General features: G+C 32.6%; 2 protein-coding genes across 2 annotated transcripts; both read left to right on the plus strand.

Moving 5' to 3' along the window:
* Positions 1–8,129: 8,129 nt before the first annotated feature.
* Positions 8,130–11,524, plus strand: LOC114727165 (disease resistance protein At4g27190-like). Its single transcript, XM_028913885.1, has 4 exons — positions 8,130–9,436; positions 9,535–9,819; positions 9,912–10,590; positions 11,321–11,524. Exons 1-4 carry the CDS (start codon positions 8,130–8,132, stop codon positions 11,522–11,524), a joined length of 2,475 nt encoding a protein of 824 aa, XP_028769718.1.
* Positions 11,525–11,749: 225 nt separating this feature from the next.
* On the plus strand, positions 11,750–18,863 carry LOC114727166 (uncharacterized). Its single transcript, XM_028913886.1, has 6 exons — positions 11,750–12,061; positions 12,751–12,840; positions 13,184–13,462; positions 14,266–14,787; positions 16,567–17,271; positions 18,045–18,863. The coding sequence occupies exons 1-6, from the start codon at positions 11,750–11,752 to the stop codon at positions 18,861–18,863; spliced, it is 2,727 nt and encodes a 908-aa protein (XP_028769719.1).
* Positions 18,864–26,140: the final 7,277 nt, after the last annotated feature.

The raw sequence follows: 26,140 nt of genomic DNA on the forward strand, positions 1-26,140 counted from the left end.
GCATTGACTCGAATGCTATCTAAACCAGAGACTTTGCAACCACCCCTCCCAACTAAAACTTCAGATCTGCTCCTTCTTCTTCCAAGTTTCACAAATCTCCTATTTTCTGCCTTCTCATAATTTCTACTGTTTTCTCAGCTTCTTCTTTCACTTCATTATCTCCGCAGTTTCTTTTGTGTTTTCCTTTTTTTTAGTCTTTTCTCGACCAAAAAAGAAAAAAAGAAAAATCCTGAATTAACAGCTTTTTGCATTTTTTTACTGGCACTTCAATTCTCTATTGTTGTTAATGCTATCAGCGCTATTAATGGCATTGACAATACTTTTACAGAGTTTTGTTAATACTTAAACACTTGAAAAAAATCAAAGTAAATAATTAATATGTAAAATATACTCAAATTATTACAACTAAAAAAAATAGATTTGATCAAATTATCACCATTCAAAATAATTACTCAATGTAAAATATACAATTTATGGTAACTAAACAGAAGGACGGCTGTTATAATCATGTATTCATGTTCCTTGTTTCATTCAATATCCCGTACGAACAATGCCCCACAACGTCAACAAGAACAGCCCCCTCACGTCTCTCCACTGTGAACATCTGAAATAAAAGCCACTTCCTTTGCTTACCCACTGTCACTGCTCTCACATGTGACGTGTCTCTGCTGCCGCTAAGGACGCTGACCAGATCAAGCCAACCCTAAGCCCGCCCCTCTCTCTCATGATTCACGAGCCACTTTATCTTTTTTACTTTATTTTGAGTTGAAGAAGAATAGATGGATGTCTACATTTTATACAACGTGATACGAACATATGATATTGATATCCCCATAGATGATGCCTTTTCTATTCCATTTCCTTATGCTCACTGTTCCTTTCACACCTTTCCTTCTCAGTTTTTGCTTCTCGATTTTAAAATTTTTGAATTACTACTTTTTATCTTTAATATAAAATTTAGTTAACTAATTTAAAAATATTAAAAAATTATTAAAATAACTTAAATTATTTAGATCTATTAATTTTTTAAAACTATTTTGTTTCGTTTATAAATTAATATGTAATCTAATAACTCGTATAAATATTTTAGAGAGGTTGCGTTATTTATGTTAGAATTAAGAAATTTACTAATTTTTAATTTTTTCAAATTAATTAACTAGATCTTATATTTAGCATGAGATGTAGTAGTTTGATAGGAGTGATTTTATGATATATGATAGCTTTTCACTTACTTAGGGACAGATTCACATGATGGATTCCTAATTATCAAAATGCTCTGCTTTTGAATGGAAGAAAGAGGGATTATAGATTAAATGAGTACCATTTTGTTCCTTTTTATTTGTCATTTGGAGGAGTTTCTCATGTATTAAAAAAAGTATTAAATAGATGAAATCTTTTACTTTTGTTCTTATTAAATAACTAGTATAGGCAAAATTGAAAACAATGTATTAAAAATGTTACAAGTGACAAATAAAAACAGACCAAAATCTCTTCTTATAGGTGACAAATAATAGGGACTGGAGTGTATTTCTCAATATGTTCTTTCTAAAAATTGCCTTCGTGGTTAATGGCAATTCTAAATTTTGTCACTTATAAACGTTGTCTTCTTAGTTAGACTTTTAAGCTGCAGGCATTTCGTAATCAAGTCCATCCAAGTAAAACTATCATAAATAATTGCCCCACATACGAGTACAACCGGATTTGATAGAAAAACAGAGATATTCGATAATAAATGGATTTATTTAAAGAAACAATTTTAGAAATAATCAAAGTTGAGGAACACCTTTTGTAAGAGGTGAGGAGCGAGCACTGCAGAATTGTAAAATAAGCTGGGAGATGGATTTTGCAAAGTGATTATATAATACTACCTCCAGTTATCAATATAAAAGTTCATTGGAGGGTTAAATTTAATCATAAATGTAAGATTTCAATTTAAGGTCTCCTAAATTTATAATATTTTCTCTTGACAACCAGCAGAAGCATGAACTCCAGAAATCACCAATCATAAAACAGTTTAAAAGAAAAATATGGTTTTAAAATAAAGTATACAGGAAGTATTCTCTCGGTCTTCCCCGAATGTTTGGCGGACCCACACGCTACTTTTGTCCCTTTTAGACTCCACAAAGCCATTCTTTCCATCACTCTCTTAACAAGTCTTTTTTTTTTTTTGTTTGTTAAAATATAAGTGTCTTTCTATTAGAAACAATCTTATTTTGATAGAAAATCTTGGTTCATCACATTGTGACGGACTAGCCTCTTCAACAAACCAACTTGAAATGAGGGGGTTTGAGCCTTTCTTTCCATTTCTCAACAATGAAAACCAATGGAGTCTTCACCCCATGTCTGAGGCAAAAATACTTCTATAAACAAAAATGGTCTTTAACCCTATAAAAAATAATAATAGAAGGAAGTTTGTATATAATGCTATAAATTTGCTTTAGTGGATGCTCATATTGTTAATTAGAGTTGGTATAAAAGTCTCCAAATTATAATGGATAAGATTATTATATGACGGTTATGTAACTTAGTGTGGTTCACATGAGTAGTGTTGTTTGTTTTGATCATCGCCAAATTTATTTATATAATTTTGTTGCTTCGGGAGAAAATTATTTTGAAAATACTTATACTTTCTCGTTTAATTTTTAATTTAATATTTAATGTTTTCCTCTCAATTAAATATTTAATTTTATTCGGTTAGCATTGTTAATAGTAGTTGACAATGCAAATAGGCAAATTTCAGGAGCTGATAATTCTAATGGAATAAAATTAAATAATTTGATTAAGAAACACATAAATACTAAATCAAAAATTTAAGAAAAGTAAAACTACTTGTAAAAGAGTTTTTTCATTGTTTTTTTGAAGTAAAAAACAACACGAATGCTTCTTAAAATTCTACTTGAAAATATCACAAGTTATTTTATTTCTGGTAATTACCCAGCGCTTCCACCATAAAGAACGCCCGAAGTGGAACCCCCTTGCTTCAGGAGCACGTCCGATTTTTGTCGGAGTGTCGGTGCCCTTTCGTTATTTAAATAGATGCAGTCTTTAACTTAAGGTTTAATTAATTAATTTAAAAAAATTTAAAAAAATAAATTATTTAAAATATGAGAAAATGACACTAAAATACCACTTGAATTCCAAAAAGACAAATAAGGCACCTGAATAAGCAAAATGACAAAGAAGGCATCAGGTACCAATCTGGAATTTTGATTTTTGGCCTAAAGACTGAATTGCCCTTATTGTGTTTGAAAATTGAGGAGATAGAGAAAGGTAGAAATCGCCTCCTCCCAGCGAAAGCAATTCCCCCCACTCAGCGAAAGAGAAACTGCCCCCACTTGGCGAAACCAATCCATCTACTCGGTGAAACTAATCCCTCCCCTCAGCAAAACCGAATCTCTCTACTCGATGAAACCAATCCCTCCACTCCACGAAACCGAACCCCCTCCAGTTGACGAAACTAAATCCTTCGCATCACCATTCTGTAGAGATTGTTGATTTGGTGGGTTTTGGTTGTGGGAAAGAGGATTTGTAGTGAGAGAGGGAGTGAACCTGTGGGAAAGACGAAGCGGAAATCAGAAAACAATGGCAAGCAATTACGTAATGTAACTGCTGTCATATGCCTGCTGGTTTTTGGTAAATCCCATTACGTGAATGGTAAATTTCACTATACATGTAGTTAATTATAAATTTTACAAAATACATATTGTGATTTACAACTTTTGTAGTGAAAGTGACTACTTTGTTAATAGGTTTTGCAACCTGTTTTCAGAAGATAAACAACTTGTTTGTAAAAACTAATAAAATTTCACGTTAAATTTGACAAAACGTATAGTGAGATTTACAACTTTCGTAGTGAAAATAATCACTTCTTCAATGGGTTTTTAACATGTTTTCAAGGGATTGACAACTTGTTTCTAAAAACCAATAAAATTCCATGCTGAATTTTACAAAACATAGAATGATATTTACAACTTTTACAGTGAAAATTACCACTTCTTAAATGAGTTTTGCAACCTCTTTTCAAGGGATTGGCAACTTGTTTCTTAAAACCAATAAAATTCCATGCTAAATTTTACAAAACATAAAGTGATATTTACAACTTTTGTAGTGAAAATTACCACTTCTTAAATGAGTTTTGCAACCTCTTTTCAAGGGATTGGCAACTTGTTTCTAAAAACCAATAAAATTCCATGCTGAATTTTACAAAACATAGAGTGATATTTATAACTTTTGTAGTGAAAATTACCACTTCTTAAATGAGTTTTGCAATCTCTTTTCAGGGGATGAGCAACTTGTTTCTAAAAATCAATAAAATTTGACGCTGAATTTTACAAAAAACACAGTGATATTTACAACTTTTATAGTGAAAATGACCACTTCTTAAATGGCTTTTGCAACCAGTTAATTCAACGTGACTACAAAAGTTGTCACTTTTATTAGTTTTTACAAACAAGTTGTTTATCTCCTGAAAACAGGTTGCAAAACCCATTAACAAAGTAGTCACTTTCACTACAAAAGTTGTAAATCACAATATGTATTTTATAAAATTCATAATTAACTACATATATAGTGAAATTACCATTCACGTAATGGGATTTACCAAAAACCAGCAGGCATATGACAGCAGTTACGTTACGTAATTGCTTGCTATTGTTTTCTAATTTCCGCTTTGGTTCACTCCCTCTCTCACTACAAATCCTCTTTCCCACAACCAAAATCAACAATCTCTACAGAATGGTGATGCGAAGGAGTAAGATAATAGTATTTCCAACATTCTTCTTTCCTTTTTCCAGCATTTCATCAGCGTCGGTCTTCCTCTCTCCTTTCTCTCACTTTCAGCGTCGGTCTTCCCGCATTTCATCAGGGCATTTTGGTCTTTTAGCCGAAAATATGAATTCCAGATTGGTACCCAGTGCCCTATTTGTCATTTTGTTTATTCAGGTGCCTTATTTGTCTTTTTGAAATTCAAGTGGTATTTTATTGTCATTTTCTCTTAAAATATTATATTCATTTTTTTAAAAATTAATTTGTCTAAACTCAGATTGATATACAATCTAATAATACACAAAAATATTTTTAAAAAATCATGTAATATATGTCATAATTAAGTAATTTTTTTCATAAATAATGCGAAAGCCCATTTTATTGCATGTGGTAATTAAGGAATTTTTTTAATTTTTAATTTTCTTAAATTAGCTAATTAAGTTAATAATTTAAAAAAGAGTTTCAACACTGTTTGGAACAAAGGACACGCAAATAATTCTCCTAAACCGTACAACGTGTTTTCCCCCCCAATAATAATAATAATATGAACCCCCTGGTGTCCTGTGTCCTGGCCATTCTGCATTGACTTGACTCCACTTTGTAGTTACTCCTCCCACCTAAAGCTTCAGATCTGCTTCTTCTTCTCCATAGTTTAACAAATCTCCCATTTTGTCCCTGCTGCAAATTTCTACTGCTTTCTCAACTTCTTCTTTTGCTTCATCATCTCTGCATTTCCACTTTCTGATTTCCTTTTTCCTTACTTTCTGAATTTACTGTTTTTGCAACTTTCGTTGGCTCTTAAATCTTCTTTCATGGTTTCACTGTTCACATCGCTCCTTGCTAATACTTTTTTTCCTTAACGTCTTTTGGGCGTTTTGGGTTTTGCTTGTTTTTCCTGATTTCTATTTTCTCTCTGTCTCACCCATATTAAAAGAAATGTTCTTAAGGAAATCCTGAATTTGCTCCTTTTGCATTTTTTTCCGGCTCTTCTTTGTTGTGATCATTTTCAACTTTATTTTTCTGGTTTTGTGATATTTTTTCCAGGAAAAAAATCCCAAAAATATTTTTTAAAAAAACTGCTTTTTCATCGTATTTCTGATATTTTGTTGCTTAGTTGATATTGTTTTTTCCTGTTTAATTTCACAAGTTCGTCATCTTTCTCTGTAAACTTTCGCATTTTATAGTTGTCTTCTATTGTTATGAAGCGTTTGTTTCTCAAAATTGTTCAAAACACCATAAAAAGAGAGGTGTCTCTTGCTTGATCTGTGTTGGAACACTGAGGAAAGCTGATTACTATTGGGAGATTGAGGTTTACATACACCTTGAAATTGCAAAGTTTCACATCGGTCACTACTGTAAGTTTGAAAATATATATCCATGTCAGTCTGTGTTTAATTGATCTATATTTACTAAGTTCAATCTGTTTTTCAACTTTTGCAGCATATTCTTGTGTTTCTGAATATAGACAGCAACCAACCAACCAAAGAAGAAGAAACTTGTTCCAACTTCCAACCATATATTGAGGGCAAGTTACTTATTAAGGTGTGGCTGCCCTAGTTTTACATTATCTCCAAGGATGCCCCCTTGTATTTTTTTTGGGGGGGCTAAAATCCGAGCTTTTTGAGGGAAAAATTAATCATTTTGGTCTCATAATTTTAATTTGATTATTGACTGAACTTTAAGTCTTTAACTATGTATAATTCGATCCATTAAATATTAATTTTATTGAAACTTTGACTAATTGGTTCTTCTAGCTTTTACTGTTGGAATCATTAATTAGTCCCTGAGGTTGAAAACACGGAGTTCACATGAATTAGACATTTAAATTTAATATATGAATAAAACAAGTTTGCAAATATATGTTATGAAATTATAATTTTGAATTAATTTTGAACAGCATTTTATTAGAGAGAGATATTTTGGCTTAAAATGTGTAATTTAACAATCAATTAATATTTTGGCATATGAAAATGAAATCTTGAAAATGTAAAGGTGGTTTGTTTTGTACAATTTTCAACACATTTTCGCAACGCTATGTTCTTGCCTTTTCCTTAAAAAAAGTATTTTGGCAATAGCATTCAACAATCTTAAATAAGATAACTGTATAATTTATATGCTATGTTGTAATTTATTTCAATATAAATAATTAAATGAGTGATTTTTTTAATTCATGTGAATTAATTAATTAGTTTATAATTTTAAAACCAAAAAGAATAGTAAAGTAACAATCGTGGGGGGACCACGTGCTTTTTTGTCACTTCAGACCCTACACGCCACCGTGTAATAATCAATTTTTTATGCTAACACTGTTTTCTCAATCTCAATTTCTATCTTCGTAACAAATGACATTATGTGTTTTGCCAATGTCATGTGCTCCAAATCAACTTCAAAATAGTGCCTTTACTTTAATGCAGCCCTCTTCTTTTTAATTAATGTGGGTCTCATTCATCGCTCTATGCTACATTGACTCCTCTATGCACGAGAGCCTTGGCGATCTACTCCTCCCAAAGCCTCATGCCTGCTTCTTCTTTGGCATTTTCTCAGAATTTTTTTTTTCCTGAATTTTATTCCTTTTCTTGGCACTAGTTACTAATTTATGCTATATTTTTTTTTTTTTTGAATCAACATCAACAAGCTAGTGCTTGTGGAGCGGATCGAAACCGCGACCTGTTGCACCCAAGGCAACCAACGTGCCACTACACCACGGCGGTGTGTTGGCAATTTATGCTATATTTCTGTTGGTTCTCTCTGTCTTCTTTCATAATTGCACAGCATTCCTTACTTCTTGTTTCTTGATTTCTCAACTTGTTCTTAAACATTTTTTCTGCAATTTTTCTTTCTGATTTTTGTTTTTCTTTCTCTTTTTTTATTAAAAAATAAAAGAAAATCATAAGTTTTCTCCTTTTGCATTTTTTGTGATCATTTTTAACTTTGCTGGTTTTTTATGCTCCTTCAAGAAGAAAGAAAACTGCACTTTAAATTTATGTCCTAATTGTTTAATGATAAGCTTGCCTATCACCTTACCTCACCTGCATGGTGACGTTTCTAGAATTTCAAATATCTATTTGCAGGGGTGCAAAATTTAGTGATCATGTCTTGATATTGCATGAATGAAAACAAAAAATACTCTGACTGCAAATAATTTAATATTGTCAATCGTGATCATTTGAATGACCAAACTCTTGCTTTGATTTCCACAGGGTGAAAAAGGAAAGACAGGGGAAAGTGGAAATCAAGTTTGCATCGTCATTAATTCGAACAAAAAAAGGTGAGACATTTGTTTGAAGGGTGCCAATATTTCTGCATCAATTCACAACCCAAGTTTAATTGAGTTTTGGATATGTTTTTAACAGAGTGCATATTCAATGGATATCACTTGCGGAACATTGAGTAGTTTGGCTGACAAGTTCCGGGATCTAGTGATCGATCTAACTTGGGAGCAGCTTCGTTATCTGTTTCAGTATCACAGAAACATTGAGGAGCTCAATGAACGACTTAAGGAACTCACCCTTGAGAGAAGCTCCAAACAACAGCAAATAGATAATGCTAGAAAAAATTTAGAACAAATTGAAGAGAAAGTTCAGCATTGGTTGCGCAAAGTAGATGAGATTTTAACGCAAACACAAATGTTTCATGAAGAAGAGAGTCAAGCAAAAACAGAGTGTAGCGTGACTTCCTGTCCCAACCTGTGGCTACGTTATAAACTAAGCAAAAGAGCAAAGGAAATGGCACAGCAAGTTGTTGAAATCTATGGGAAGAGAAACTTTGATAGGGTTGCATATCCTGTTCCTCCCCCATCGATGCCAGAATTACTCAACAGAAAAAGCAATGAACGGATTGGTTCTAGAACGCAAATTGTGAATCAAATTATGGAGCTCTTAGATAATCCTAGTGTTAATATTGTCGGATTGTGTGGGCTTGGCGGTGTTGGCAAGACCACTATAGCTAAAGAGGTGGCAGAGAAGGCGAAGAATCAAAACATGTTTAAAAAGGTGATCATGGCAACTGTTTCTAATGAATTGGACGTTGAGAAGATTCAAGGCCAGATTGCAGAGAAGCTGGGTTTTCAACTCAATGAAAAATTTGAAGTAAGAGCTTATCGTCTATGTGAAAGGTTGAAGCAAGAGGAGAATATGCTCCTAATATTGGATGATCTTTGGAAGGAACTTGATTTAGGCGAAGTTGGAATTCCCTTTGTTGATGTTGGAAGTTCTAGCAAAAAGAATGAACGCTGCAAAATTTTACTAACTTCAAGGAATAAGAGTTTGCTGTCAAATGGCATGAAATGTCAAAAAATTATCGAAGTGGACGTTTTGTCAAAGGATGAAGCATTAGAGTTGTTCAAGAGGATTTCTGAACTTCCTATTGACTCAAGCACTCCTGACAACTTGATATCTATAGCCTATCAGATTGTTCGAAAGTGTCATGGCTTGACATTAGCGATTGCAGCAGCTGCCAAGGCACTAAAGGGAAAAAATCTAGATGAGTGGCAAGATTTCTGTAAACGATTGAATCATCCTTTAAGGAGAAACATCACAGGAATTAAAGAGGTGGATGTGATATTGAAGTCGAGTTATGATTGTCTAAGCTTAGAGAAAAAACGTATCTTCTTGCTCTCCGCCATGCTGTCCCATGATCCCTCAATTGATGACCTGCTCATGTACTCTATGGGGTTAGATATTCTTGACGGCATAGAAACATAGAAGATGCCCGCATTGGAGTCTCTGCTGCCGTAAGTAATCTAAAATCATTAAACTTATTTCTTGATAGCTTTTCTAGTCATTACTTTACAATACATGATGTCTTTCGAGATCTTGCAATATCGATTGCAACCAATGAATTAAATGCATTCATTGTGAGGCATGGAAGCTTGAAAGAATGGCCTGAAAAAAATAAGCTTGAAGACTACAAGGGAATTTGCTTGCAAAAGAGTGACATCAGTGACCTTCCAGAAGAGCTTCATGGTCCAAGATTAGAATTCTTTCTGCTAGACAGCACAAAACGTGATTTGGCCATACCTAGGATGTTTTTCAAATCATCAAAGGAGCTGAAAGTGTTGGCATTTACCAATGTGCATATTTCGTCACTACCATCACTCATGTTCCTGCAAAAACTAAAAACATTGTGTCTCCACTCTTGTTTGCTAGAAACATAATTGAGGTTGGAAGCTTGAAGAAGTTAGAAGTCCTAAGTCTTGCTTACTCTGAAATTCAACAACTACCTATTGAATTGGCAGAGTTAACTTCTTTACAAATGTTGAATTTAGCCCATTGCTCCGAGCTCAAAGTGATTCCACCAAAACTGCTATCTAGCTTCAAAAAATTGGGGGTTTTGCTTATGGGAAATAGCTTTCACCAGTGGAAAGTTGAAGGATCTACTGAAGCTAATGAAAACGCGAGTCTTGACGAGTTGAAGGGCTTGCCAATCTGTTCTCTAGATATTCATATTCCTAATGTCTCGATGTTGCCGGAGAATTTGTTCTTAGATATGAATTTGATGAGATACAAAATACTCATTGGGAAGCACTGGAAATGGTGGACGGTCAGCTATAAAACTTCAAAGGTATTGAAACTTGAGCTTGAGAGTGATATCTATTTGAAGCCTGGGGTTCGAAAGTTGATGAAAGGAGCTGAAGATTTGTGTTTATATGGATCTAATGGGCTTGAAAATGTTCTACATGGTCATGATGGAAGATCATTTCTGCATTTAAGGCATCTTCAGATTGAAAGTAACGATGCTATTGAGTCCATTGTTTGGAACTCAGCACATCATGAAGCAGCAACAAATAACATATCCAATAAAATGTCTGAGTCGCTTTTGAACAAGGTATGTTCAGATTATTTTATTCACATTTTTTCTTATTTTATCTTCCTACAAAACTTAGCTTCAAACTTGTATGCAAAAATCATTTTCACTAGAATTACTTGTTTTGCTGTTAGGCTATTATGGAAGGTTGCAGCTTTCTTTTTTTTTAATGACTTAAAATTAACTAATAAAAGAGAAAAGCTAACTCCAAGTATTAAAATAAATAATGATGCCTCAAATTATTTGTCAGCCTAAAAGCACCTTAATTTGATATTTTTGGAAATTGTCCTTGTCACTAAAATATCTGAGAATGTGGCTCGTGGTTTTGATGACTAATCATTGTAATTATTCTTATTTTTTTTTGTTTTAATTTTCTGACAAAATTTCAAACTTAGTTACCTGCAAAAATTAATTTTTACTAGAATTGTTTACTTTGTTGTCAGGCTATTGTGGCATTTTTCAAGTTTGTTCTTATTTTGTTCTTTTTTTTTAATTAACGTATCTGCAAAAATTACATTCACTAGAAGTACTTGCTTTGGTATTAAGCTTGCTAAAATGGCATTTTACAGTTTTTTTTCATTTTTTGATTACTTTTTTTTTTTAACTTGGAATTTCAGATTGAACTTTCAGCAATCTCTTGAAAAATATTGTGGATGAGAGTTTTATCTAGACATTTAAACAATCTTTCATGAAAAGTAAGCCTACGAACTAAAAGTGATTTTCATTTGATCATATTTTCTGTAAACTACAGGTGTTGCTTCCAAAATTAGAGATAGTGCGATTATCTAATTCAATCGGTTTGATTCCATTGATATGGGAGGACCAACTTTCACACAACTCATTTAGGAACTTGAAAACATTGTTTGTGGAAAATTGTGGCTTTGTGAAATTGGTGCCCCTTCGTGTGCTGAAATCTTTAAACAACTTGGAAGAACTAGAAGTTAGGGAGCTGTGACACGTTGGAGTTGGTGTTTGATTTTGAAGACTTGAATGATTATAAAGAGGCGGAGTCATCATCAGTGATTGTGCCACTGAAAAAGTTAACGCTTTGGATTGCGAAAATTAAGAATGTGTGGAGCAATCACTATAAGGAGACGTCTCCTTCCCAAGTCTAAGGAGCGTGCATGTTTCCTATTGTGAAAGCCTCACTAGTCTGTTTCCTGCATCTATAGCCAAAGGCATGCTTCGTGATCTTGAAGAGCTTCGAATAAGTGATTGTGGTATAGAGGTGATTGTTGCAAAAGATCAAGTTTCAGAATCTTGCTCCTCTGTTGAGTTTCCCAGGTTGACTTTCCTTGAGCTTTCTTCGCTTAGAAATTTGAGGAATTTCTATCCACAGAGACACACATTAGAATGGCCACATCTTTATCGATTATCTATTGAAGGTTGTGATGAATTGGAGATATTTGAAAAGGAAGTCTCAAGTTCATTAGAAATACATGAGGAAGGGAGCTCATTAGACTCAAAATATCCTCTACTGTCCCATGACAAGGTACATCTCTAAATTGGCTATTCATGTGTTATTTATTTTAAAAACAATCTAATAAAAGAGCAGAAAATAACTTTAAGCATTAAAATAAATAATGAAACATATTTTGTTTCACAGTCTAAGAGCACGTTTGAATTTGATATTTTTGAGTACTCAAGTATGTGAATTATTCCTGATACTAAACCATTTATTAGAATATAATGTAGTTTGGGATTAATTTGGTTATTCACTTGAAAAGCTAAAAAAGAATAATTCATAATAATTATTTTAATTAATAATAGATATTAGAAATTAATTAAATAATTTTCTATTTTTTCTTTTTAAAAAAAGTGAGACTCCAATTCTCGGCTTTCCATCTCCACGAAAAGAGGTGTGCCATTGAATCAAGGGAGGGGATTTTTTTTTTCTTTTTTCAAGCCATTATTAGCTTTAATTTGATAATTTTTTTTAAAAAACTAACGAAGGAAGAAATAACGTTTGTATGTCATAATCAAAGATAGAAACTCCAGTCTAGAAATTTATATTCATTTTAATGTATCATAATTATTATTTGTAGTTACAAAATACACGTACGTCAAAATTGTGGACGCATCAAATTTAAATTTGAAGATATCCTCCTAAAAAACTGCACACGGCTGGATTTGACGCATTGATTAGTTGTTACATTTAGTTATGATTTATGTATTGTGCAGGTCACTCATAATTTGGAGGAGTTGACATTGTGGGGTAAAGGAGCTGAGATGATAGGGAGTGGCCAGCTTTCAATGTACCGCTTCCCCAAAGTAAAACTGCTTTCTAGATGTTGGTTATCATAAAGCAACGACTATTTCATACAAATTGTTGAAGAGCTTTCCAAATTTAGAGGAGCTGAGACTGGGGGTCACATTAAGAAGGCTTCTGGAGGGGATGATGTTCCTCTTCCAATAAAATTGACTCTTTCCAGTATTTCCAAATCACAGCTTGGCACCACTCTTAGTTTCTTCACCAAATCTCACACATCTCCACGTGGAATCTTGTTATGAGTTGACCACTTTGATGACGTCATCAATTGCTCGAAGCTTGGTCCATCTCACAAGTCTCTCAATTAGTTGGTGCTCTAACATAAAGGAAATTATATGGAAGCAGGAAGGAGAGGATGATGAAGATGAGGAAGTCGTTTTCAGCAAGTTGCAGCATTTGAAAGTTGAACGGTTACCAGAATTGAAGAGATTTTGCGGCTACAATTATGCTTTCAGATTTCCGTTATTGGAACAGCTGATCATAACAAAATGTCCGAGATTCAAAGTATTCTCTCCAGGACTCATTGACACACCATCTCTTAAAAGCGTTCTACTGTCACAAGATGGGTTTGGAAAACATCATGAAATTTGGGACACCAATCTTAACAAAACATTCTACCAACAGGTACGTCTAGAATGCTCCATTCTTCCTATTTCCAGCTTTTACAAAAATATGAATCTATAAACATTCCATTGTTATGATATTTAATATAAATATACCTATACATGTTTCGGTTTTGAAGTTTCTACTAAAATTTTAGTTATCATTTTTTAATTAGAAAACATCCCAAAAACATCCCAAACAATTCCATCATAATTAATTAATTAATGGGATACACAGCGAAATGTTTCAATCAGAAATGAATTTTTTTTCCCACATGTACCCTTAGTTATGGGGGAAAAAATAAGAGAGAAAATAGAGTAATAATGAGAAAAAAAATGAAAGATAAGATAATATAGCAAGTTGTCAGCCTTTTAATTAATGCAATGTATAAAATTAATTAGAGACAAAAAAGATAAAAACACATTAAATGTTGTGACAAATCCAAGGTGGCTCTTATAAAAAAAACTAAGACCATTCAAATTTCAAATTTTTATAAAAAGAACTGGAGGGAGCAGTTATCATTTTTTAATTACATAACTTTAATTATAAAATATCCCAAACAATTACGTCCTAATTTAATGATTAATGCGATACACAGCGAAATGTGTCGGCATTATTGTTTTTTGTCGTGGCTAATATAATTATTTCTTTTCCAAGATTACTTATGAAAAATAAGTGAAATCAAAATGTTTCGCACTTCTAGTGAGCGCATTTGATATTGGGACACAATAAAAAACAAAATAATAGTACTGATTCAATAAGAAGTTGCGACATAATTAATAAACTAATATTACCATGCTTCTGACTCAATATCTGTTTTACAGAGATTTGCGGCATCAAGAGAGATGGAGTTAGATGAGTATGATGTTAGCATGATAAGGAATGACCAATTTCCAGCAGATTGTTTTGCTCAAATGGAAATTCTGGGCATAGTAGGATTTGATGATGAAGGGGCAACATTTCTGCATACATTGCTTGAAAGATTTCCGCGGCTGACTGAACTTCGTGTGAAGGATAGTTCTTTCGAGGAGATAGTCCCATCAGCCATTGTTCATCAAATTCAACAACTTCATAATTTGACAGTTTTGAAGGTGTCCCAATGTCATCAGCTCATCTATTTAATGACAAATTCAGCCGCCAAAAGTTTGGTGAATCTTGAAACGTTGGAAATAGAGAATTGCAAAAAGATGGAGGAAATTGTAAAGAATGAGAATAATGAAGATGTGGAAGGTGGAATCACGTTCAGTGCGTTGAGAAGATTAAAACTCAGTCGTCTACCAAGATTAAAAGCGGAAGAGCATAAAACGGATTTCAACATTGAAGACCCAGCAACAAATAATCATAAGGTACGTTCAAATCAATTTACAGTAAAATATACTCACTAGCCCTGTGTTTTATCTAAATTATAGAAATCTTTCCTTTATTTTAAAAAGGGAAAATTATCAGGTCTTTATAATTTTTTTTCTATTTATTACATCCTTATTTTTTGCTCCCGTTATGATTGCCGTTACTTTAAGATGACAACACTAACGTGGCACTGCTCAAGATCTGACTAGCATCATGTTCTTCATTTCACCTGTAACCCCTACGCCTTCATCTTCTCTCTCCCCCGCCTCCACTCAGTTCTCTTCCAAACTAACATCATCCTCTCTCTCACACACTTCATACTCTCTCTCTCCCTGCCACTACCGATACGTTATCCTTATCTCTTCTTGTAAAAGTTTCACTCCATGTTTCAAAATCATTAGATTCTCTCTCTGTTTATTAATTTATTTACCGTAAAAAGGAAACCGATTGGAGGAGGAAGAGAGAAAATGAGGGAGGAAGTGTTCCAGATAAGGTAAGTAAGATGGTGCCTAGTCATGCTGCATCACCGCTGTTAACTTAAAGTAACGGCAATTATAAATAGAAGGACCTTAGTTACTAACTCAGCAAATAATAAGGATCTAATAAAATTTTAAAAAAAGACTACAGGAACCTGATTCCAAATTTGATAAAAGCATAAGGGCTGTCAAATTAGTTTTAAATATATATATATATATATATATGCATAAGGGCTGTCAAATTAGTTTTAAATATATGTGTGTGTGTGTATAACTACAGTAAAACTAAAATACATGTTGTTCAAACCTCTCTTGTATATTTGATTTGAGATTCTATTTCCATCTATCCAACTATAAGGTGACCATTAAGTTTGACTCTTAAACTTTTATTTTGACCAAAATACTGCTTCTTCACGTAAAAGTTATTTAAACATTCATTTTTTAAAAATAATTTTTAATACCACAAAACATAATTTTAATACATGTATTTTCAGACTTTTTAAAATGTAATAAAATTTTTTAATTTTAATTCTATTATAAAATTTTATAATTTTAATTGTTTGTCACGCACATTGAAATTAATTTATTTAGGTTTCTTTAAATGGCTAAAAAATATGTTGAATACATATTCTTTTCATCATATAATATAGATTATCTAAGTCTAATAGATTATAGAAATTATTTAAATTTAAATTTTAAAGTTTTTAAGCAAATGAGAAATATTTATAACTTATTTAGTCAATTATATATCTATTTAAAGAATTAACCAAATTTCCACTCACTAAATTACTTATTTTCAGTACAAAGGAGGCCAGAATATTTTACTAATCAATTTATTATTGTTTTTTCGGGACAAAAAATTAATTTGTTTTTGTTTTTCTTATCTTGTATATTTTTTCCTTACCAAGATTTTCTTATCTTATTAACTTCTTAATTTCAAACTTACGTTGTGAAAATTAATTTTACTGGAATTATTTACTCTGTTCAGTACAAATATGTTCTATTTTTCCTTGTCTCAATATTTCTACAAAATTTATTTCACTTAAATTACTTACTTTGGCATTAAGCTAGCTATTGTAGCATTTTATAATTCTCTCGTTTTTTAGTTAGTTATTTCTGTTTGCTGAACTTGAAATTTGAAGTTGAACTTTTATCAATCTCTTGAAGAATATTGCGATACACGAGATCTATACTTACACATTTAAACAATCTTTCATGAACACTAAGCCTCGCAAATCAACAGTAACTTTGTTTTCATTTTTTGCTAAAAGATTTTCGTTTAATTATATTTTCTTTCAACAGGTGTCATTCCAAAAGTTAGAGATATTAGAATTAGACTCTTTAAACAGTCTGGTTCCGCCGATATGGGATGACAAACCTTCACACAACTCATTTAGCAGCTTGAAAACATTGAGTGTGAGTAATTGTGACATTGTGAAATTGGTGCCCCTTCATGTGCTGAAATATTTAAACAACTTGGAAGAACTGGAAGTCGAGTTTTGTGACATGTTGGAGACAGTGTTTTATTTTGAAGATTTAAATGATTATAAAGAGATTCTGTCATCACCGATGGCTGTGCCACTGAAAAAGTTGAGGTTAAAGTATTTGCCAAAATTGAAGAATGTGTTGAGAAATAATCATAGCCAAGGAGCAATAAACTTGGCATCATCCTCATGCCATCAAAATCAAATTGAAGAAATTATAGCGAGACAGGAAGAAGAGGACAATGAGGACACGGAAATCATTTTCAGCAAATTGGAGCTTTTGGAACTTGATGGATTACCAAGATTGAAGAGATTTTGCAGCCAAAATTATACTTTCAAGTTTCCATTATTACAATCTGTAACCATAACAAAGTGCCCTCAACTCACGGCATTCTGTTCCGGAGCCATTCATGCCCCGCAGCTTCAAAATGTTCAAGTGACCCGTGAATATGGAGAATCTCACATAGATATTTGGATGACTGATCTTAATGCCACCATCCAACACCGGTTTACTATTCAAGAGGTTAGTCCAACATACTGATATTCTTGTTTTTTACTTTTTAAATTATTCCTCATCTTCTACAAAATTTAGGTTCAGATAAATATCTAATGTAAATATTAAAGTTTGGACATTCTATCGTCTACCCCCAAATTATAAACTTTTCATCAAATTACAAGACTCTGATTGCACACGAAATCTAATAAGCAAATGATGGTTAATGGATGTGGCAAACTACTACAAATAGCGTGATAATGCTTGTAGATCTTTGACTGGAAAGAAATGGGCCTATAAACTGATTCAAAGAATTTTATTTTTTAACGTATTTTTTGGGGGGGGTTGATGATGGAAAATATAAGTATTAGAAAAAGATGACCGGTCAATTAAGAAAGATTTTATCTACAATAAATATAAGAAATTATTATTTTAAAAAATATTCTGACCTGATTTATTAAACTACCTTCTTATAATAATAATTTTACCAATAATCTTTGAACAAGTTATTTTCATAGTAAAAAAAAGGCCAGCCTTAAATTTCAATTCCAGGGAAATTATGGCTTTTTTTTTTTCCAATTTAACTTAGACGAAAGAAAGGGGCTATGAAGTTAATTTTAAGGATTTTTTAAATTTGAAGGTGTGGATGTTATTTCATGGTGAAATTATGAAAATTTTAGATATTAGCAGAAGATGAGTGATCCATTGAAAAGTTTTAATTCTTGAAAACAATATCTTGATGTAATTTACTAAATCGCCTACTCATTATGGTAATTTTTTTTTTACTAATTATGATTTTATAGGTAATTTCCACAACCGAAAGCATGGCTTTAAATGCAAAGAATATCACGATAATAAGGGATGTCTTTCCTGAAGTGAGAACTCTTTATGTAGAAAGCTTCAAGGATGAAGGGGTAACCTTTCCCTGTAGCTCCCTTGAAAAATTTCCCAAGTTGAATAGGCTTTATGTGGAGCATAGTTCCTTTGAGGAGGTATTCCCCCCACAGGATGAGATTATCAATTTTAGGGGGGAAATCCCACCATTTAAGGAATTACACATTGCCTATTTGGATCAACTCAAGAGCATATGGAAGGATGACTCTCAGCTACCACCAAATCATCAAGACCTAATAACATGCCTGGAAGTTGAAAGCTGTCATAGCTTGTTCAAGTTGGTACCATCCTCTGCTTCATTTCAAAATTTGCAGGAGTTGTCTATATCTGGATGTCATCAACTCGTCTATTTGGTGACAAGTTCAACTGCCAAAAGCTTGGTGAGTCTTGAATGGTTGGAGATAAATGATTGCAAAAAGATGGAGGAAATTGTATTGAATGAGAGCAATGAAGGTGTAGAAGGTGGAATCACATTCAACCAATTGTGGTGCATCAAACTTGCTGATATGCCAAGCTTGAAGATGTTCTCTTCACAGAGTCAGACACTTGAATTCCCTGAATTAGAAGAGATAGAAATAACCAGATGTCCTGAAATGAAGGTGTTATGTTCAGAAGTGTTGGAAACACCAAAGTTGTTTAGAGTAAAAATAGAAGAGCATGAGATGGAGTGGAAGGATAAAGGGGACCTTAACAAAACAGTAGAAATGCTATCCTCAGCAAAGGTATGACATACCCACACTAACAAATATTGTTTTGGAAAGCGTGTTGTTAATGACCAAGGAAATAGAAAATTGATTGTATCGTGCTTATGCCAATGACGTCTCTTTTCAAAATTACCTTCTATTTTAGGCAGCTAATATTATGATTTGTTACTGCAGGATAGTGTTAATATATAGAAGGATAAGTCCATCATCCATGTTATTCTTTCCAGGTTCGTTACTTCTATGATTTTTTCTGCTTATTGTCCCTTTTTTTTTTCCTAGTGGTTATTATGATATCAATGAAAGCCTCATATATGAAGGGACAAGCATTGAAGATAAAAAAGAAATTGCATCTCCCTTTTTTCTCCCTATACGCCAAATTTTTTCTTTTTCTTAAATTATTTGTATGTTTTTGCTGCATTTTTCTGTGCTTTACTATCACTAAAAGATGAGTTGCTTGTTGAAGTTTATTTCGATTTTTTTTCCAATAGTAGTTACTATAATATCAACAACTGCTACATATTTTAAAGGATGCAACAGAGGAGCCATCTTTTTGTGAGTGTGAGTGTTTTTTTTTTTATAACTTTTTTATAAAATTTTTCTTTGTTTCTGTACATTCTCTCTGTGTTGTATCAGTTGAGTTAGTGAATCACTTTTGCTTATTTAAAGAGATCAACTGTGATTAAGAAGAAAAGAAACAGCTGGCATATTTCAAAAATAATGATTTTGATAATTAGATTCCCCCAACTATTTAACCCAATTTTTCAACTAAATATGATATATATTTATAAAATAGAATGATAAAAACAGAGGGGCCGTTTGTTTCTGTTTTGCCCCCCTCAAAATAGCATTATAAAATTGTTTTTTAAAACCACTTTTGAAAGCAGAAAAACAAAAAAAGGATCCGCTTGGTTAATTGTTTCAAAAAACTACATTTGAAAATAAATATATTGAGACCGGAAAGTGAACTTTCAATGAGAACTCAAGTTTTTAAATGGAGGAAAAGCTATCAAGTAGAGAAAAAAAAGTTTTCCAATTTTTCCAAACGAAAAAATAGGAAATGTGAAAACAAAAACAAGAAAATAACTAAGTCGTTTTCGTTTTTGAGTTTTTAAAAATCTTTCTGTTTTTTGGTTTTTAAAAACACTTAACAACAAATTACAAAACAAGCCTTGTTAATTTTTTTTTTTTAAAAACAGAAAACGGTTTTCAAAATAAGAAAACTAATAAGGCTTTTTGACGCATTGACTACAAAATGATTTATATTTGATAACATGAATATATGTAGAATACACTTAATAGTCTTCTTCGTTTCCTTGCTTGATTAATGCAGGTGGCTAATCCGAAATGTGGACTACAAAATCATTGACTGCAGGTTGATGAATATGGACAGATGTTAGTGCTGTGATGCTTTTGTTGAATTCTCAATTATTTGATAAATGAGACTCTGTTTTTATCATAAACAATTGGGTGATGCATGACAAAACTCTACCCAAAGTGTGGTTTGTCCCATTAATGTATGAAGACTCAGAAATTGGTATGTAGTGGTTATGAAGCTTTCATTCACATCTTCGTGGTTTGCTTAATTGTGGTATTAAGATTATTAATTAGTTCAATGAGATTGTTCTCCATTGACCATGGAATTCTTGATAACCGTATGAAACAATATTCGTTTTTATGATCTATGAAGACATAAAAGAACAATAAATGAAATTAATCGGGACTTGACTGCAAGCAGGCTAGATAAGTTATTTTTTCCAAACCAATTTAGAGATAAGATTCAAATCATGCCAACTTATCTATTACGGTCCAAATTTCAATAGATAAGGGTAAGCAATAATGAAGATAACTTTACTAGGTCAATATCGAACTGTTAGCTAAAATGACTGAAATACGTAGCATTTAAATTCACCATTTTTACTTTCTTGATAGTAGTTAACAAAATCACTCCCTATGCCCTTTATTTTATTTTTCAGTTTACTTGCTTATGCCATTGGCGCCATTCACACTGACAACAGCGAGAGAAGAACACGCTTTTTGGATCCAACAAAAAGCCAAAACATCATTTCCAATGAAAAAGGGTCACTTGTATACTCTCTCACATGTATCAACAATTATCCCAAAAAAAAAAACAACAAAGAAAGAAAAGCTTATACATAGACCACTCTAAAACGAATCAGTGGTGCATTTTGTACTCCAATCCTACTTGAAACCCTGATTCAGTGTGCTCACAAAAAAGCAGTGATAACCACAACACTACTTTCCACCTTTCATAATATATAGAATGGTGACTTAGCAAGACCTACTGAACAGACAAAAGTATTTGTCGATGGCAAGCTGAAGGACTTCAAAATGGTTGGAGGCATTAGTTTAACAAACGAAAATGAGTGGAGCTCATGACCTTCTTTCCTTCCTTTCAGTTGACCTTCTCTCCTCCGCCTCTAGTCGTTTTTGCTCCCTGTCCAACATTACAACAATGGTCATAGTATCAAACACATCTCATTCTAGAATACATAAAGATTTACGCAAAATGCATGTATCCACCACCAGCATTAGCAGTAGATAAAATTGTAGCGTGAGTAAGCAGGAGGGCAGAGGATTTTTCCGATTATTGATTGAAATCTTGTCAGCATAGATAAAAATTTGAAGCAAGTTGCACATGATCGCGCATTTGTTTAAATGAATACCTTGTCCCCCTTTGATTTTTGTTTAGTCTACCATCACGATTGGTGGCCCCAGCAGTCGGAGGCATCAAAGGCAAACCACCAGAAGAGAGAAGAGAGAAGAGAGAAAATCAGCATAAAATAGAAAATGAGTATTAAGAATGACCTTTGCTATACCATCTGTAAACTAGGTTGCTTTATAACCTACAACGGGCACATTGATCCTTGGAACACCAATTACTTTCACATCTCATATCCGCCTCTGTGATAATTAGGGGTGGTAAAGCAACATCAGTGTCAAGTACTTTATACAAGTTCCAGAAAGAACAGACTTTATTACCTTAACAATATGAAAGTTCAAATTCATTAGCTCATATTCATAATTATCTTACCAGAACTGTTTATACAAGTTCCAGAAAGAACAGACTTTCTGGCCAAATGACAGAACAGATTACTGGTCAAAATTTTAAATTCTTCTGTTCTAAAAGAAATCAATGACATTGTGAAGGTCTAGAGATATTCTTCTTTACCGCCAACAGATTAATCAAGTAATATTCATTCTTTGAGAATAACCTATATAGGGATGAGGTGTCCAAAGAAAGGATACAATAAATTTAGCAGAACATACTTTAAATACCATTTGTTGTTTAAAGTTCTTCCCTAAACATGATTCGACCATTACCATCAAGCCCTCTATCCTGATATAAGAATCAAATATAAGTTATTAACTCGTAACATAAAATAAAGAAGGAGAAAATGGTTTCCTAGTAGAAGGTAACCTGCCTGGAAAATAAGGCAAGGCGTGCCTAAGGTAATGTGCAGGTCTTAAACATTTTGGGCAATTTTCAAGTTTAAGAAACATGACTCCATCAATGCAAGAAAATAATGATGAAGGAACATATAGAAGACAAATAGTATACAAAAATTGCCACGTCCTCAGTCCCATTTAAATGCATTTCTCAACAAAAAAAACGGAGGGGTGGATTCAAGTAAGAGAAAGTACCTCAGGCTCAGGCAACATTGCTACTTCATCATGACCTACAATGGTAACTGTCCCTGTCCTACTACTCCTAGATTCAACAGACACTACTTGTTGATCCTGCTGTAAAACCAACATATCAACCTAAGGCTGTGGTGGCATTGAAGTCCCAAATTTACTCTTTTTCAAGGTCATCCCATCATTTTCAGTCGGTAGGGTTCTCAGTAGCAGAATCAGGGATCATCATCATCTCAGCATCAGTCTCTAGATTTTCCTCCACACTCCTTGCATCCCCACCATCCTGTTCTTGTCGCTCTCCTCCCTCCATTCCTCCTTCAACATCCTCTATCTCGTCATCTTCCTCCTCATTGTACATGGACAGTAAAGCAATACCCTCGGTTTGCTTCTTCTTGGATGTCATAATGCTAGGGCTCTAGTGACTAATCCAAAAGGTTGATCAAATAGAAAAGTATTGTAGATAGAAGGAATTGAGTGCAAATTCCATTAAAATACTAAGTGTTAATGCATTGAAGGTGGAAAAGAACAAAATCTTCAAATTTAAATTTTAGTGAAGACAGAATCATAGTCGCTTGGGTTCTCTCATTGCCACCCCTCCTATTTGCAGATCACATTCAGCCTAAAATGACGCCAACCATGCAGAGAGAAGAATCTTGACAGTGACACCAATCAATGCAATAATGATTAATACGCCACTCTAGAAAATCTGATTTCCTATTTTGAAGAAATTGTCGAAGAAATCGAGTATTATACTGCAAAAATGAGAAGGGAGTTAGTTTTAATTTGCCAGTCTATTGATAAATGAAAAGAAAACGTCGAAAGAATATTCAAACAAAAGCCGAACTTTCAAATATGGGAATCTATACAGCATGACTGGCAAGTGCATATAGCATGTTAGCATAAAGGACAAATGCTAATCACTTGATCAGCTTAGCCCACAAGCACATAGAAGTAGGTCATGGACTTGGGGGTTTATACAACCTTGACTTGGTAGGCTCAAGACAATATAGACTCTAAACCAGAACCAGTTGATGATCAAACAACTTACCCAGCTCTTCGCTTAATTGCATTGATTTTAAAGGTAATATCACAAGGCTGGAGCCTTTAGATGTATGGCCGCGACCATGTTTAAAAAATTGATGAGAATTTCAAATACTACTGGTCAACTTCCTTATTTATGTTTGATGATATACATATGCTTAACTTTTATAGACTATAAGATCCTAATAAGTAGGAACATCAACATTCAAAGTGTTGCCGACACAATAACTTCCAAAAATACGGATGAGAATTTCAAATACTACTGGTCAACTTCCTTATTTATGTTTGATAATATACATATGCTTAACTTTTATAGACTATAAGATCCTAATAAGTAAGAACATCAACATTCAAAGTGTTGCCGACACAATAACTTCCAAAAATACGGTTTAAAATTCAAATTCTTCCAACAGACATTGTTCTAATAAATGTGAAGAGAAAAATAAAACGGGGAAATCACCTTAAAAAAACACTTAAGAGGGTTGAATGCTTACAGATCGTTTAAACTTTTGAATTCTCTAAGCTCAAGATGCTTCCAGGTTTTTTCCTTTTCAGACTATACCCACTTGCAGCACAACTTAAGCGAAATGATCCAAAGGATCAGATCGAAGAACAGCAACAAGAACGGAGAGGGAAAACCCGTGAAGAGAACCTGCTAGTGAGTCAGTTCGGATAACCTGCCGACCGGACATCTCTGGAGAGGGAGAAGAAAAGAAGCCGCTGCTGTAGTCGAGAGAGCCAAGAGAGAAGAATAACAAAGAAACTGATAGAGTTGAACAGAAGGACTCGATTTTTTCATTGCTTGAACGGCTAGGATCTACCATAAATTAAACGATGTAGTTTAACTGATAAACTTTTTAATTATGACTTTATTTTAATTTATAATTATAATAAGAAGGAAAAATTGTGGAAAAAACATCAATTACAAAATTTATTACCTGAAAACTGACTGAGGACTCATGTCCTTGAGGGGTATTAAAAACAAAAACAAAAACTTAGGTTAAGTTTTTTTTAAATTTATTATTATATCAAATTCTTCAATCACACATAGTCATGTGCTTTTTTTAATTTCATGTGAAGAACCTGATATAATCAATATAAGATAATTGATATTGTCCTAAAAATTTTAGGTTAAAAGCTATTTTCATCTCAAAACTGTTTCAAATTTTTGGCCCTAAAAAATTTATAAAAGAGTATCTACAGCTCCAAATTACAATAATGTAAAGTAATTGACATTTTTTTATTTCAATGGAAAACTGTAACACCTTAATCATATTTAAGTGTTACATAGCTATTAGTTTGTACTAATGACCATCAGCCAAAGTAAATCTATCATATATGTATTAATAATTAACCAATGGTAATGTAACATGTCTCCCCAATCTATTTTATCAATATATTTAGATATAAATATATTTGCTCTCCATAATTGTTTTAAAAATTAATATAACTATATTTGCGCTCCATAACTGTTTTAAAAATTAATATTCCAACCCATGAATTGCATCACGAGAAATTTGTAAACATCCTGGCGAAGTTCATGAACTTTTGTTGAAAAAGATCAAGCTGGCAAGTGCCAATATTCGAACCCAAAAATCATTAAAAAAATTATAGTTATCTTAATTTGTACTCCGCATGTTCTCAATGTAGAACATAATTTGAGAGTTGATGTTATTCTTATATGTAAAATATATTTCATATATTTGTCAATTTTTTTCAAATTAACCTTGTTGATATTCGCTCAACAATAATCATGTAAGAGAGGAAGGGAAAAAATTAAAGAAGATAATTAGAGTGTTTTAGAAAAAAATATATTATCTCCGGTTCTAATTATAAGAGCTAGCTTGACTTTTAATTTGGTTCTAAATATAAGACTCCAATCCACCTTATCTCCCATATTTATTTATTTATTTTCCAAACTGCCCTTACTTATATTCCATTAACTATAATTAAATACTACCACAATAATTCAAATAAATACTACATATGGAGAAATTATACGTTCTATCTCCACTTCTCATTTCAGCTATTGAATTAAAATTTGACTGGGTTACTTGCAATATTATATAAATATATTAATAAACTTTTAAATTATTAAAATAAATAAATAAATAACTCAAATTGTTAAATTTTAACCATCCCTGGTTAAATCGCAATGAAAAATATTTAAAAGATTATTTTATATCTGAAAAACAAACTAAGAAAAAAATAATAGAAAAATGAAATTCTAGGCATTAAAAAATTATTTTAAATTTATAAACTGGAGCCTCGTGACTGTTAAAAAAATTCATTTTAAATCTATGAATAATTTATTTTTAAAAAATGTATAAACCACATAAAAAATTGTTAGGTGGACTTTGTGAATTTGTAAATTCTCCAGAAACGACAACCATGAAACACTATAATACGGTAGATCTCATTAATTTGAAGGACTAAATACTACACAGAATACTATAGATTTTGATGACAGTATGAAAGGCCAAAACAATAACCAGAGCTGTCAAAAAAATAGAAACAACATCAAGAAATACCTAAGCAATTCTGGACTTCCTATATCTTATGCATTTGTTAATCACTCTAGAATATGCATAACAACGCAGAAT

This window comes from Neltuma alba, unplaced genomic scaffold, assembly GCF_004799145.2.
Source record: "Neltuma alba isolate B1F8T4 unplaced genomic scaffold, ASM479914v2 tig00012452_pilon, whole genome shotgun sequence".
Taxonomy (NCBI): Eukaryota; Viridiplantae; Streptophyta; class Magnoliopsida; order Fabales; family Fabaceae; genus Neltuma; species Neltuma alba.